This window comes from Podarcis melisellensis (genome assembly GCF_964234715.1).
Source record: "Podarcis melisellensis genome assembly, chromosome: 7".
NCBI lineage: Eukaryota > Metazoa > Chordata > Lepidosauria > Squamata > Lacertidae > Podarcis > Podarcis melisellensis.
This window is the reverse complement of record NC_138539.1, coordinates 76,699,618-76,716,032: the sequence shown is the minus strand read 5'-3', so window position 1 is coordinate 76,716,032 and position 16,415 is coordinate 76,699,618. Positions and strand designations below refer to the sequence as shown.

General features: G+C 45.3%; 1 protein-coding gene across 7 annotated transcripts in view; it reads left to right on the top strand.

The window, feature by feature from the left end:
• TRIO (trio Rho guanine nucleotide exchange factor) overlaps positions 1-16,415 on the top strand; it is a 255,311-nt gene that overhangs the window by 139,747 nt on the left and 99,149 nt on the right. For all 7 annotated transcript variants that reach the window (XM_081919102.1, XM_081919103.1, XM_081919104.1 and 4 more), the window contains exons 18-21: positions 39-188; positions 3,993-4,107; positions 7,794-7,909; positions 13,588-13,710. In XM_081919102.1, coding sequence (XP_081775228.1) covers positions 39-188; positions 3,993-4,107; positions 7,794-7,909; positions 13,588-13,710 — 504 coding nt within the window. The remainder of the gene's footprint in view (positions 1-38; positions 189-3,992; positions 4,108-7,793; positions 7,910-13,587; positions 13,711-16,415) is intronic.

The following is a 16,415-nucleotide window of genomic DNA, read 5'->3' as shown; positions in this document are numbered from 1 at the left end:
AACCCTTACTCTGTCTTTTCTTGTCTGTTGGCCAATAGGTATGCAGCGTACTGGAAAGCTTGGAGCAAGAGTACAAGCGAGAAGAAGACTGGTGCGGAGGAGCTGACAAGCTGGGCCCCAACTCGGAAACAGACCATGTAACGCCTATGATAAGTAAACACCTTGAACAGAAGGAGGCATTCCTGAAGGTAACAAGGAGAAGTTCGTGTGCCTATGAACACTATATTTCAAGGCTGGGTTTTGCAACCGTGCATATAAAACGGGCAGACAAGATTGCCTAATCCATGGGTAGGCAAACTAGGGACCGTATCCGGCCCAATTGCCTTCTAAATTCGGCCTGCGGATGGTCCGGGAATCAGTGTGTTTTTACATGAGTAGAATGTGTCCTTTTATTTAAAATGCATCTCTGGACCAATGGTACGAAATACTATGGGAAACAGCCCTACTAGAAAAATTAACCAATAAACTGAAACTGACACAGGGACAAACAGAAGAAGACGCCTTTACCCCAGTATGGCTCCCCTTTATCACATACACAGCCCAACAAGACAATGGCAATAATCCACCAACAGCATAGAAATCAATATGGCTCACCTGATCCAAAACACCCACCCACCCCACTCACACACGAAAACAAAGATCACGTCAGCCAATCACAAACAAACAGCCATACCCTAGGCCAACCCCAACGTCTCTCACCACCAAAGAAGCTCAGATGAACAGCACGAGCAACGCTGACACCAAACCCTACATACATTAAGCAAAAAAATTTGCATCTCTGGGTTATTTGTGGGGCATAGGAATTTGTTCATTTCCCCCCCAAAAAATATAGTCTGGCCCCCCCACAAGGTCTGAGAGACAGTGGACCAGTCCCCTGCTGAAAAAGTTTGCTGACCCCTGGATCATCCATTACGGAAGGATTGCCTAATTTGTGAAATTCTCTCCCCCTTGAGATAAGCCGTGTCCTTTTGTTTTATTTGCTTTTTGACACTGCCCCAAACCCATACCTTTCCACCTAGGCTTTTTGGTAGAGTTGTGCAAATGCTCCACTGCCTACTAGTGATGATCTGCTGAGATCTAATTATTATATCTTTATCTTAATGTGTTTTAGCTGATGTTTTAATGTTTTAGCCCATTTAAATTTTTGTTATTGTATGGTCTTATCGTACACTTAAGTTGTACCTACTGTACCCTATGTTGGTATTATTGGGCCGCATCCAACCTTAGTCATCCTTAGGGTAGTCCCATGGGAATCAATGGAGTTCACTAACTTGGGTCCATCATCCTAAAGGGAAGGTGCTATACAGCGTGGAATCCTGTTTGTGCTCGTGGAAGGGTTTTTGACCCTGCTTCCTCCTAAAGAAGAAAAGGAGAGATTGTTTTTGTCTCTTTCTTCCTCTCTGTGCAGCCCTCAACACCCCTGAAAACTTTCTATATTTTGTTGGGGGACCCTACAGAGAAGGCGGCTGGAGGAAGGGAAAAACAGCAAGAAATCACCTCCCCTTCCTCAGCCATTAGCAGCAGGTGTCCATCGAATCAAAAGCCCATCTATAAACTGAAGAGCACCAATTGGATCCTACCTAATAGAAAATTCAAAAGTGGGTCCCTGGTGTGGCAAAGTTGAAGCCAGCGGCTGTCAATCCGTTCTACTGTTTCTGCAGAGAAAAGGGACAAGGAAAGATGGACTGGAAAGCTAACGGGCGGGCGCAGGATATAGAAGAAGGTTTGCGGCTTCTCAAAATAGCAAATAAAAGCTGTCAAACACAGTGCAGTTAGTTAATTGGAGCAGAAGGCTGAAGAAGCGAAGGAAGCACAAGGACATCAATCTGCTTGATTGCCCATTTAATATTGAAGCAGGCTCGTTTTTTGCTGTTTCTGGCGGCACTAAAAGCAAAGCTTACGAGATACCTTGCGAAAACAGCAGAGTCTTGCGGCGGTTTTCAAAATTAATAGGTTTAATTGTGGCATAGGCTTTTGTGGACGAAAGTCCGCTTTGCCCATGAATGTTGTTGAATGAATAAGAAGTCTCAGGCCAACGTATAAAGGGCTTAACATAGTGACTTGACCGGATCGGGGGCTTCCAGCTGTCACCTCTGCTACCACTTTTCCATTTTTTATTAGTAATCTGTTTTCAGATATCAGAAGCTCATTTTTAGAGAAGAGAGAGAGGCAGGAAAGGCTGCAGTGGTTAAGGGGAGTGGGTGTTCTGTAGTGTAAACTGATTGCTACTTTGTCCATTTAGGTGAAGGTGACCAGAAAGTGAACCTCAATTCGTACCATGCATGAAATGCAAAATGCTTCTCTTTATTTCTATTGGCTTTTCAGCCGCTACTAAACATGGTTACTCAGATGTGAACCTCATTTGAGTACCTAAATCTACATTTAGGGCTGCAGCCTTTATTATATCAGTGGGCACCTCTGTCTTCTGCCTCCGATATTCAGTTAGTCTCCTTGATTAGTAGCTTCAAGGGAGTTCAACAGAACTGAGTGCTGCTTGGTTTTCTTTTATGTTAGAGCTTGTTTTATTCTTTTGCCTGCTACCCGAAGAACTCCAAATATTCAAAACAAGCGCTCTTGCTCTTTGGAAGGTGGTATAATTAAGAGATTTTTGCACTTATGTCCTTGTCTGCTGGTGCCTGCACAGTGATCGTGCTCCTAGATTATAATCTGCAGATTATGAGTCCTAGCAAATAATGTAATAATTGAGGGCAGCTGGTCACATCAAGCATCTATTTCCCTATTAGTGTTTAAGTGCAAAACACAGCATGAAAATGCTGTGAAAGGATTTAATTCTGTTCCTGAATCCTGAGTGTTGGCGGCCTGCTTAAGGAAGAGAGCGCTTAACCACAGTCTCATGTTTGGATGCTGCACTAAACCAGACCTTGTTTTGGCTGCCACAGCATGCTAAAAGACTCCAATCACTGAGGTCCTCGGATGGGACACTTCTAGTGGTTCTCCACACCCCTGAGGTGCCTTTGGTCATCGCTAGGGACCATCACCTCCTGGCAAATAGAAGGGAAGAAATGGAGACAGTGAGAGGTTTTACTTTCTTGAGCTCCATGATCAATGCAGATGGTGATAGCAGTCACGAAATTAAAAGACGCCTGCTTCTTGGGAGAAAGGTGATGACAAACCTAGACAGCATCTTAAAAAGCAGAGACATCCCCTTGCCAACAAAGGTCCGTATAGTTAAAGCTATGGTTTTCCCAGTAGTAATGTATGGAAGTGAGAGCTGGACCATAAAGAAGGCTGACCGCAGAAGAATTGATGCTTTTGAATTATGGTGCTGGAGGAGACTCTTGAGAGTCCCATGGACTGCAAGAAGATCAAACCTATCCATTCTGAAGGAAATCAGCCCTCAGTGCTCACTGGAAGGACAGATCGTGAAGCTGAGGCTCCAATACTTTGGCCACCTCATGAGAAGACTCCCTGGAAAATACCCTGATGTTGGGAAAGATGGAGGACACAATGAGAAGGGGACGACAGAGGACGAGATGGTTGGACAGTGTTCTCGAAGCTACAAACATGAGTTCAACCAAGCTGTGGGAGGCAGTGGAGGACAGGAGTGCCTGGCGTGCTCTGATCCATGGGGTCACGAAGAGTCGGACACGACTAAACAACAACAACAAGAGACCAAGCTTTTAGTGTGCCAGACCCTGCCCCGTGGAACTCCCTGCCACAGTAGAGATTCAACAGGAAGCATCCCTCCCTTACTTCAGACAACTTCTGCCAATAAAGCGAGATGAGCGCCACAACCCCAGAGTTAGACTGGACCTAATGGTCAGGGGCCCCTTTACCTTACTTGCTCATAGAGAAGCATCTGTGTTGTGCAGCCCAAGAGGAATGGACCAAATTTGCTTTGTTTGTTCAAGCCATTACACGCAGGCTGTAGCGGAATTTAAATTTCCACTTGTAGTGCCTAAAACGACAAGGTCAGTTAGCATCACCTTGCGCATGCCTGCCCTGATGTGTCTGTCTGTGGTCTCTTCCAGGCTTGCACGCTGGCTCGGCGAAATGCTGATGTCTTCCTGAAATACCTGCACAGGAATAGCGTCAACATGCCAGGGATGGTGACTCACATCAAGGCCCCTGAACAGCAGGTGAAAAGTAAGCATGCACGATGGGCTGGCTATCTGTCGATCTTAATAGAGTTCAACCATTCCGTTGGTAAGGCGGCGATACAGTTCTGGCTTATTCGGGTGGTACCCACGAAGCACACACAGAAGAAGGGTACAAATCAGCTGTGCATCGGCTGCCCCTGTTAGCATAGCAAGCCATGCTAAGAGCAATAAAGAACTCCTAGCTGTGGTTGTCACCAGGTAAAAAATAAGGTAGTTTTTTGAGGGAGAAGCACAACAGTGGAAGTTTTGGAATTTTTTGCAACTTGAGATAATGTATTAATAACAAATGACAACGGTGCCAAACATTTAAGCATGTTTCCTCTGTTTGTGTAAATTATACACTTACCTGTGCCTGCGTGTGAAACAGTGTTTCTTTTCCCCCTCTTTTTGAATAAATTTTATCAGGTTTTATAAAGAGAGATACAAAGATGATAATCAAATATATTTTTTGTCCAGGCTAAAACTTTATTATTATTTTTTTCCAGGTGAAATATTTATCAAAGTTTTACAAAAACATGAGTACAAAAATAAATGAAAAAAGAAAAGAAAGAAGAAAAACTTTAATCTAGATCAGTGGTTCCCAACTTTTTTTTGGCCATGCATCTCTAAAATCCTGATTCCCCCCCCCCATGACATATACCATATCTTTTGCTCCATAAGACACACTTTTTTCCTCCTAAAAAGTAAGGGGAAATGTTGAGTGCGTCTTATGGAGCGAATGGCGCTGCGCAGAGAGGGAGAACTGCGCAGCGCCCCTTCAGCGATACGCCTGTCCTGCGAAGCCAGAGGAGGAACAGAAGGGGCTCCTTCTGTTCCTCATCCCTCCCAGCTCTCGCTCTCTGCGCGGCGCCCCTTCAGCGAAGCGCCTCTCCTGGCTTTTGCCGTAGCCGCACGGAGCCTCTTCAGGCAGGGGGAGCCTTCATCCTGCTGCCCTGAAGAGGCTTGACGCAGCTATCCCAGAAGTCCGAACAGCCAGAGGCTATCCCAGAAGCCAGATCCCTCTTGCTGTTCTGGCTTCTGGGATTCAGAATATTTTTTTTCTTGTTTTCCTCCTCCCAAAACTAGGTGCGCCTTATGGACTGGTGCATCTTATGGAGCAAAAAATACGGTAATTCTTATTATTCAGAAAGTGAATGCCTATTCACGTGGACAAAGCCTAAAAGGCCATTCACTGTTAATAACTCATTCTCAAATTGTCCCCCTTAAAAATCCAATTGCCCCCCTGTGGGGCATGTGCCCCACGTTGGGAACCACGGATCTAGATAAAATGAAAACATTAATTGGGCGGGGGGGGGGGAAGAAGAGGAAAAATAGAGAGAACAAGAAAGGAATAGATAGCATTAAGAGGAGAGGGGGGGGGGTTAAAAACTAAGAAACTTCAAATTAATTGTCTGTCAGCTATATATAAAAATACACAGATTTTCTAAATATTTCATGCAAATAAAATATTCCATAATCCCGGCAGCACATTTATTTATTGCAAACTGCTAAATAAAACAAAATAACAGCTGTAACAGAGACATTAACACAGAGAAAATGATCAAGACCTATCCTTAAAATAAGCAGAAATCAGAATGCACAAAAATAATGAAATCAGTGTCCTATGTAGTGCTTATAAAGCCTTCTATGAAGTTAGTTGGTGGCTGCATTTTAAAGCCCTACACAGCTTGGCTGACGTGGGTCCCCAATAAAACATCTGTTCCCACAGCAGCCTGACATACACTCCAGTTGTTTTCAAAGTCCCTCCTCTGAGTGGCCACACCATTGGAGGTGAGGCAGGTGATGACTGGGGAGAGAGCTTTTTCAGTTGTGGTGTCCCATTACTAGAATGCTCTCCCTAGGTGAGCTTGCCTGGCACCTGTGTTAGTAACTTTTTAAGTGCATGGTGAAGAATTTTTATTGCCCTCTCCCCGGCCAGATTTTTAACACCTGGTTTGTTTGGTTTTTTAAGTGATTGGTGGCTCTCTTTTTTTAATGCTTTTTCTGCACTCTGTTTTATTGACTGTTTCTTTCAATAAAAAAAGATGGTTGTAAATTGAAGGGTGTTACAGAAATACCTTAAATGAATAAATAGACAAATTAATGCGTTTGAAAACAGAAAGCTGAGGACCAGTTATGAGTATGGTGAACACTCTGGAGTGCGAAAATAAATTGCAGATCTCAGTGAGGAGCTGAAATGGCAACACTTTGCTTCATTTATTTTATTTTATGTGTATATACATAGCTTTGTATTTTTTTCATGCTGTTCTGCTGATCTGCCATGATTTCTGGGACACTCAGTGGCCGCCTTTGGATGATTGTATCTCCATTTAATAAGCCAAGATACAAATGGATCTAGTATCTGTGCACTTCTCCCTTTGTGCAAGCAAATGAACACGCCAAGAAGTCTTCAGTTAACACTAGGTTCTCATTAGGTCTGAACTGGGACGCTATGGCCAGTGGTTTCAGAACAAGCCAGGATATGAATCCAACTCTAAACTATGATTTCATATCCTGGCTTGTTCTGAAACTGTCGGCCTTACATTCCTAGTTTGGATGCAGTGGAACACATCGATTAATGATAGGAAGATTTGCAGACTTGTTTGTTCACTCACATAAGGGGAAGTGGATGTGTGCAAGGGTACTAAGCTTGTTCATATCGCAGCTTATTAAGCAATGCAGTCATACCTCGGGTTACAGCCGCTTCAGGTTGCATTTTTTCGGGTTGCGGACCGCCAAAACCCGGAAGTACCAGAACGGGTTACTTCCAGGCTTCAGTAATCACACATGCACAGAAGCACCGAATCGCAACCAGCGCACGTGCAGACACAGGTTGCGAACGCTGCGCATTGCGAATGTGCATCCCACATGGATCACGTTTGCAACCCGAGCGTCCACTGTATATGATAATCCAAACACAGTTAGATACCCTGATATCCCAAAAATTCAAGCGGGCAGCACTGGGTGTAGAAGTTATGGCTTGTGAGAGTTGTTTCATGCATTGACCGCTTGCTATAACAGCATAAAGGCCATATTTAAATGTAAGGCACATATACACTTTAAGGATGTGGGTGGTGCTGTGGTCTAAACCACCGAGCCTCTTGGATCAGCAGTTCGAATCTGCATGACAGAGTGAGCTCCCATTGCTCTGTCCCAGCTCCTACCAACCTAACAGTTCAAAAGCACACCAGCGCGAGTAGATAAATAGGTACCACTATGGTGGGAAGGTGAACAGCATTTCCGTGCACTCTGGAATTTGTCACGGTGTCCCGTTGCGCTAAAAGCGGTTTAGTCATGCTGGCCACGTGACCCGGAAAGCTGTCTGCGGACAAACGCCAGTTCCCTCGGCCTGAAAGTGGAGATGCGCGCCGCACCCCAAAGTCGAATTCGACTGGACTCAACCATCCAGGGGTCCTTTACCTTTACCCTTTACACCAGACACAGGAGATTCAACCTTCCTACAGACAAAGAATCCTTAATTTGTATTGCAAGAGCAACATGTGAGATTTAATGAAACTTGTTGTTCAGTCTATTCTCTTGCCACTGCCGCTTGTTTTCAACTATTGCTGATGTATGCCTGACTTCCTTATGTTCATTTGAGTTACCTCAACGGCTTGCCAGATATATCAGTTCCATAGGCCTTTGCTTTTTGCTCAGTGCACCGATTGATTTGGCTTCTTTATGATCCGGCAGATATCCTGAACGAGCTCTTCCAGAGGGAAAACCGTGTCCTACACTACTGGACAATGAGGAAAAGACGCCTTGACCAGTGTCAGCAGTATGTGGTCTTCGAACGGAGCGCCAAACAGGTCAGGGCCTGTATTTTAAGCAGCCTTTTCTTCCTTGCGCTGTTGGATTGGAATGCCCATGTTTGCTTGCAGCCCTTCTCCCAACAGGCAGCCGAGAAGCAAGTGGCATCACGTCTCGCTGATTTGTATAGCCTGTGCTAAAAAAATGCCCTCTTGTCCCTTTTCTCCGTTGTGGCAATGCTGAATTTGCTTGCGAGTGTGTCGGCACTCTAACCGCTAGTCCTTTTGCGCCACAAGGAGTTTCAATCAGCACGATGATGCTTGTGAGGAGGCCATAGTGTGTGAAGTGCTGAACGTACTAATAAATCCCTAAATATAAATGACTTGGGACGCGGGTGGCGCTGTGGGTTAAACCACAGAACCTAGAGCTTGCCGATCAGAAGGTCGGCGGTTCAAATCCCCGCAACGGGGTGAGCTCCCATTGCTCTGTCCCTGCTCCTTCCAACCTAGCAGTTTGAAAGCACGTCAAAGTGCAAGTAGATAAATTCCGGCGGGAAGGTAAACGGCGTTTCCGTGTGCTGCTCTGGTTCTCCAGAAGCGGCTTAGTCATGCTGGCCACATGACCCGGAAGCTGTACGCCGGCTCCCTCGGCCAATAAAGCGAGATGAGCACCGCAACCCCAGAGTCGGCCACGACTGGACCTAATGGTCAGGAGTCCCTTTACCTTTACCTTTATAAATGACTTGCTTTTAAACTACAGTAGGTTGTATGCTGGTGGCCCACTAGCAGAAAGTTGGAAGCACATGACTAGGATCTAAAGGGCCAGGCGCAATCTTCTGCTTTGCAGCCTCAGAGGTTTTAAGGTCCTACGCATCTCCCGAAAAGGGACCCGCTAGCATCTTTTGCAGCAGCAGGGAATGTAGACTGCCAGCGACTCTCAAGCTGGAGTTGGCTGTTGTTCACCCTAATTGGCTGAGTTTACTACAGCCGCCAAGGCATGGCTAGAAGGATCCAATGGGCTGGCTCTGGAGATAGCACAGGTAGGGAAGGAGATGCAGGGACCAAGCAGCCTCTCACACCAACCTTCCTTGACCCAGCTGCTAGATTTTATGAGCCATATACAATAACAACAACAACAACAATTTATTTATACCCTGCCCATCTGGCTGAGTTTCCCCAGCCACTCTGGGCGGCTTCCAATCAAGTGTTAAAAACAATACAGCATTAAATATTGAAAAACTTCCCTAAACAGGGCTGCCTTCAGATGTCTTTTAAAGAGAAGATAGCTGCTTATTTCCTTCACATCTGAAGGGAGGGCGTTCCACAGGGCGGGTGCCACTACCGAGAAGGCCCTCTGTCTGGTTCCCTGTAACCTCACTTCTCACAATGAGGGAACTGCCAGAAGGCCCCTGGCGCTGGATCTCAGTGTCCGGGCTGAACGATGGGGGTGGAGACGCTCCTTCAGGTATACAGGTATACCACAGAGAAAGGAAAAAGCGAAGGGCAATGTAAGAGCGAGTATGTACTGGTGCCATAGAAAAGATGGCCCACTTGATTGAGTAGTTCTATGGGGATAGAATTTTGTATGTTGGAATTCACCAGCTAGAGTGTTTCTCAGAGTGCAGGTTCCTAGTAACTTTATTTATCACAATCTAGCTTTTACGAAGTTTTCTAGGTAGCCTGATAGTTGGGAGTATCCATTTGTGGCTGGATAGGGTTGGTAGAGATGGAATGGAAAAGTGTACAATAACCCAGATTGTCTTTTATATATTTTAATATTATACAGTTCAGTCACGGCAAAGAAAAAGAATGTAGCATTAAGATTAATGGCGTCATTTTACATAGTCTTAAAACATTGGCAGTCCGTATAGATTCTCCATGGACATGTTTGGGAGGCTGGTGGGAGAGGTTTCCTTTCTTTCCCCCTTACATATGAAAAAGGGTTTGGTCAAATGCATTTTCCTTTATAACCCCACTTGCCGCTCTTCTAAGCCCAGTTAGTTTCTTCTCTTTCTTTTTTCTTTCTAGACATCTTTATTGAAAGTTCAAAAAAGTACATAATTATATTATATGAGTGCTAAACATGGTGAGACATAAATAAAAGAGGAAAAAAGAAACAGCACCCATGTATAAGGGGAAATAAAGGGGGGAGGGGGAACAACCCAAAACTGTATACTTTACAAAGCTGTACCTCGGGTTACATACGTTTCAGGTTACAGACTCCGCTAACCCAGAAATAGTGCTTCAGGTTAAGAACTTGACTTCAGGATGAGAACAGAAATTGTGCTCCGGCAGCGCGGCAGCAGCAGGAGGCCCCATTAGCTAAAGTGGTGCTTCAGGTTAAGAACAGCTTCAGGTTAAGTACGGACCTCCGGAACGAATTAAGTACTTAACCCGAGGTACCACTGTATACAATAACCCAGATTGTGCAGTTTGCACTCTGCAGCTAGTGGCACATTTTAACAGTGGCTTAATAGGGTTGTATCCAGCACTGCACAATTCCATCCATGCAACAGAACGGCCCCCTCCTCTCCCCTGCAGCTTCCCACACACCCTCCAAATCTGGTCCAGAGTTTTTGGGGGAACACTCTAGAGGAGATTTTGGGAATGTGCGAGGAGAGGAGGGAAAGAGGAAGTCCCATTGCATCCAACCCAATGAGTCGTCCTTCCCCTTCTCCAAAAGAACTCTAAAATAGCGTTTTTGTTGGTGTGCTAGGAGTAAAGATGTAAAGATGGCCATTGCCAGCACAACGGTAAAAGAGGGTTGAAAAGCATTGCTCTCAAATTTGGTTGAAATGGATTCAGACATGTGATTTAAATGTAATGTAACATATTTCTAAAATGAATGGATTTAATACAGCTGTAGGGACTCATTCCAATACTATAGAAAACAAGCTTTCAATAAAATATAATAAGACCAAAATAACTACATACACAGAAAAGTGGTGGGAGGTCAGGCTTTTTCCAGGCCGTATCAGTGGTGGTTGGTCGGGCAGGTTTCAATAACTTTTGTTTCAAATGAGGTACGGATCTCTGCAGATTTTCTCATCTCTCTGATCTCTTAGAAAATGAGCTATTATTTATTGAACTGCTGGTCCAAAAGCTGCTGTTCTATTCTCAGCAAAGTCCTGCTGTTTCATTTTTGTAAAATTATGTGTTTGAACACTGATGCTCTCAACAACCAAACTTATTTGATGGTTGTATTCAGCTCAGTTTAGCTGGTAGATATTCTAGTGTATAATTTTTGGTAGCTGGTATGGAGCTTCAATTGCAGTGTAAAAAGTCCCCTGACGCCTAACATCTCTTTATATAATTCTCCAGAACATTGTATTCTGCCTGTCGCATCTCAAGTATTTCTGACCTGGAACTAGCTGTGCTTTGTGCATTTTTAAAGTGCTGATGTAGTTTCATCCTTGAAAAATGTTAAAACAGAGCAGTCGTAACCCTTTTTTACTAAGAAGTGAGTCCCACTCAGTTCGATGGGAACTACTTCTCAGGGACGCTGGTGGTGCTGTGATCTAAACCACTGAGCCTCTTGGGCTTGTCAATCAGGTCTATACGTGACCGCTCCTTGATTTTCCACAAACATTTCAGAGGTTGCCTTGCCATTCCTGGCGGGAAAACACCCCCTCTCCCCAGTGTGGGACCCCTTCTCGATGTGAAAAAAGCCTACCATCTTGAACAATATTATCAGAGAGCTTCTGGAGCATCTTTTCTGCTTCCCTTGGGGTTTGCTATATGCAAAGAGGAGATTGTGTTCTCCTGCCGTGCCTCTGTCTCATTGCTTCCGCTGGTGGTGCTTTGGCTTGGCTAAGAAGACTGACAGAAAGCCTCGAAACAGGAAACACCCACCAATAATAGAGCCCTGTAACTAACCTCATTTCAGGAATTTGGGGATCTGTGGCAATTATTGCGTTGCAACCTCATAATTTCTCCTGCAAAGTTACGCTTCAGAAAGTGGCCGCTCTCCCACCGATCCTGAACTATTTCATTCTATCTGAACACAAGAGACAGTTCCAGTGAAATGTTCTGGATTCCTGTGGGACAATGCTTGGAACTATTTGCAGGTATCATTCCATGTGGGAATGCTATACACATAGCTCAAGGGAGTCACATGAATTATTATTGGTAAGAAGTAACTCAGCTACTATGTACACAGTGCTGTTTAGAGTAACATAAGCAATGGGGGTTGGGGGGAACATGGGCTGGTGCCCCAACAAGCTCACAGTTTAAACCACTACAAGGCATGCTTGGTTCACATTCTTTCGTTGGGGATGAGGTCAAGTGCTGTGGTCTAAATCACTGAGCCTCTTGGGCTTGCCAATCGGAAGGTCAGCGGTTCATATCCCCGTGATGGGGTGAGCTCCCATTGCTCTGTCCCAGCTTCTGCCAATCCAGAAGTTTGAAAGCATACCAGTGCAAGTAGATTAATAGGTACCACTGTGGCGGGAAGATAAATGGCGTTTCCATGCGCTCTGGCTTCTGTCACAGTGTCTCGTTGCACTAAAAGCGGCTTAGTCATGCTGGCCACATGACCCAGAAAGCTGTCTGTGGAAAAACACCGGCTCCCTCAGCCTGAAAGAAAGATGAGCACCACACCCCATAATCACCTTTGACTGGACTGAACCATCCACCCTTTACCTTTTACCTTACTTCCCAGAAAGACTGGTGTCCAGTTGGTGCCCTTGCAGTTACAAAGGGCTTTTAATAGAATGGCAGAGTTGGAAGGGACCGTGATGGTCCCTCCTGCTGTGCAGGAAACTTCTGCCCAATGTGCTCCTCAAACCCCTGATCCTGAGATTAAGAGTCTCATTCCGTACCGACTGTTCTGTCCCAGATACGATCTTCACAATATTTGAGCAGTAGTATATTTGAATGGAGAAGAAGGAAATCTCTGAATTGTAGAAACCAATGGCTACATCTCCCCACCACTTAACTCCAGGCCTTGATGTTCCAAGGATCGTTCACAGGTTCTAATCTGTTTCTCTCTTTGCAATTTGTGGTTTGTGCCATCAAAGGCTGCCAGAAACCTTTGAGCAAGTATCTCTATTCAAAGCACATTCACTTTGATTTTGATCCAATGGATGCCTCCGCTATTGGAAGGAGGAGGGCAATCTCCCCTCTCCCTCCCATCCTGCAGCCTCCAGTTTTCCCCAGGAATTGGAGACCCGCTGCAATAGGGTGACATGTGGCAGGATGGTGTTACAGGAGGAAGGACAAATTGGCAAAAAAAGAAAAAGAAAACCATTTAAAGCTCTTCCATGAACAGAAGGGCATCGATTGAGTGCATTTATTTATTTATACTTGGTGCAATTGTACCCCGCTGTTCAGCCAAAACAGACTCCCAGAGTGGCTAAAACGAAAATGGACCCTAGAATCTAAAAGACACGGCACATAAGGAAAAAGGGACGGGGAGGGAAAAGGTGTAAAAAGCGATTGCTGGCTCCACTTCTTGAAAGTTATATACAGTTCTTAAAGTGACCAGCTGAAAACAATTCAGGAGTAGGAACTGCCTAATGGAGCTGATTTTTCAGGAGAGGTGACGCGACGAGCTCAGCTTATCATCTCTCCCACTGAGGCAGCCTGCTTGGATAATGTTAGGAGATGCCTGGGCGATGTTAGGACAAGCCCAGGAACAGGTGACCTGAGTTTCGAATGGGATTCTACACCTAGGAAATAAGTTGCCTTTGCTGAAAGGTAGTCTAACTCTTCTTCTTCGTGATCTGTTTCTCTCTTAGGCTCTTGAATGGATCCATGACAATGGAGAATTTTATTTATCTACGCACACTTCCACCGGCTCCAGTATCCAGCATACTCAAGAGCTGCTAAAGGAGCATGAAGAATTTCAGATTACGGCCAAGGTAAATTGCGACGGCAGTTAAGGTCCCCTGCCATTTTCTTGCTGTGTCTTGCGCCTGTTTTTATCTCTTTGGGAGAAGTGGAGCCGCATTGTTGAAAGGGTGCAGGGCAGGCAGATATGTTCCCTCTCCCCAACCACATGTAGTCTCTGCACCTGGACTGGGGGACCCTTTTCTGTCAAAGGCCACTTTTCCTTAGCATGCAGATGAAGGATGGAGCCAGAGACAAGTTACTGAGCAAGTTTGCAGAGAGCTTTCTCCTTCATCCAGGTTTAAGGTGCTGGTTTTAACCTTTAAAGCCCTATACGGCCTAGGACCCTCGTACCTACGGGACCGCATCTCCTGGTATGCCCCACAGAGAAATTTACGGTCTGCAAATAAAAACATCCTAAAGATCCCAGGCCACAGAAAAGTTAGGCTGGCCTCAACTAGAGCCAGGGCTTTCTCGGCCGCTGCTCCAATCTGGTGGAACGCTCTGTCACAAGAGACTAGGGCCCTGCGGGACCTGACATCTTTCCGCAGGGCCTGCAAGACAGAGCTGTTCCACCAAGCCTTTGGTCAGGGCGCAGCCTGACCCCCTCCTCTGGCAATCTGCACAGAATTTTGCTTGATGGTTGCCATTAATTTGATCTTAATTTGATTTTAATTAATTTTATAATGAATGTTTTTAGAATGCTGGACTATTTTTATTGTTGTTAGCCGCCCTGAGCCCAGCTTCGGCTGGGGAGGGCGGGATATAAATAAAATTTTTTTATTATTATTATTATTATTATTATTATTATTATTATTATTATTATCCTCCTTACATCGCCTCATCTTTTGGGGATTTCTCCACCATGATTTCCCCCTTCTTTCCTCCAGCCAGGCTCTGAAATTGAATTGAAGGGTGCATGTGACCCTTAGCTCAGCGGTTGCCTACCCCTCCTCTACACACTACTACTACTACTACTAATAATAATAATAATACAGTCATACCTCGGGTTACAGACACTTCAGGTTGCGTTTTTTCTGGTTATGGACCACTGAAACCAGGAAGTACCGTAACGGGTTACTTCTGGGTTTCAACGGTCGCGCATGCACAGAAGTGCTAAATAGCGCTTTGCGCATGCGCCGAAGCGCCGAATTGAAACCCGTGCATGCGCAAACGCGACACTGCGGGTTGCGAATGTGCATCCCGCACGGATCATGTTCACAACCCGAGCGTCCACTGTAATAATAATAATTTTTTATTTATACCCCGCCCATCTGGCTGTGTTTCCCCAGCCACTCTGGGCAGCTCCCAACTGAATATTAAAACCATGATAAAACATTGAGCATTAAAAACCTCCCTAAACAGGGCTGCCTTCAGATGTCTTCTAAAAGTCAGATAGTTGTTTATTTCCTTGACATTTGATGGGAGGGTGTTCCACAGGACAGGCACCACTGCTGGAAAGGCGTGGTTCCCTGTAGCTTCACTTCTTGCAGAGAGGGAACCACCAGAAGGCCCTTGGAACTGGACCTCAGTGTCTGGGCTGAATGATGGGAGTGAAGACGCTCCTTCAGGTTCCAATGACTTCTTTGAAATGACTGTGTGTTTTGGGGTGCTGCTGCTCTACTTTGCATTATGCGTCTTGCCCACTTGTGCCAAAGTTTCTTGTTAAAGGGGAAAAGAAGACGGCAGCAACATCATTCGCTCTTTTTGCTTTGTAACAGGGTCCTCTGTGTTCTGAAAGCATAAAGTGTTGGCTAGCTAAGCATGTAGGGATGTGGGTGGCGATGTGGTCTAAACCACTGAGCCTCTTGGGCTTGTCGATCATAAGGTCGGCGGTTCGAATCCCCGCGACGGAGTGAGCTCCCGTTGCTCTATCCCAGGTCCTGCCAACGTAGCAGTTTGAAAGCATGCCAGTGCAAGTAGATAAATAGGTACCACTCTGGCGGGAAGGTAAACGGCGTTTCTGTGCGCTGTCTGCGGACAAACGCTGGCTCCTTCGCCCTGAAAGCGAGATGAGCGCCGCAACCCCAGAGTCATCCATGACTGGACGTAACTGTCAGGGGTCCTTTACCTTTAGCTAAGCATGTAATGAACAACTCAGCACTTGACCACTAAACCACATTTTGCTTATATAGGAGCAAGCAAAGATTTTGTGTGCTTTGTAGTTGCAGGTATTTTGTACCTACAGAGTCAATTCCACAATGGATATGCATATTTGAGCTATGTTGTGAAAAGAACGCAAGAATACATTTCACTAGTTGATAGTGGTATTGAAACAATTTGAGTATGGTGTTTATCAGTAATGTGTTTCAGGAAATGCAGGTCCAGAGGAAGAACTGTGCTTGAGAAGTAAATGAATTATATTTTATTTTATTTATGACCTGTGTGTGGTGCCTCAGAGCATGCCCTCAGAGCCAGTGTGGTGTAGTGGTTAAGAGCGGTGGATTCGTAATCTGGTGAACCGGGTTCGCGTCTCCGCTCCTCCACATGCAGCTGCTGGGTGACCTTGGGCCAGTCACACTTCTCTGAAGTTTCTCAGCCTCACTCATCTCACAGAGTGTTTGTTATGGGGGAGGAAGGGAAAGGAGAATGTTAGCCGCTTTGAGACTCCTTAGGGTAGTGATAAAGCGGGATATCAAATCCAAACTACTACTCCTCCTCCTCCTCCTCTTCTTCTTCTTCTTCTTCTTCTTCTTCTTCTTCTTCTTCTTCTTCTTCTTCTTCTTCCTCTTCCTCT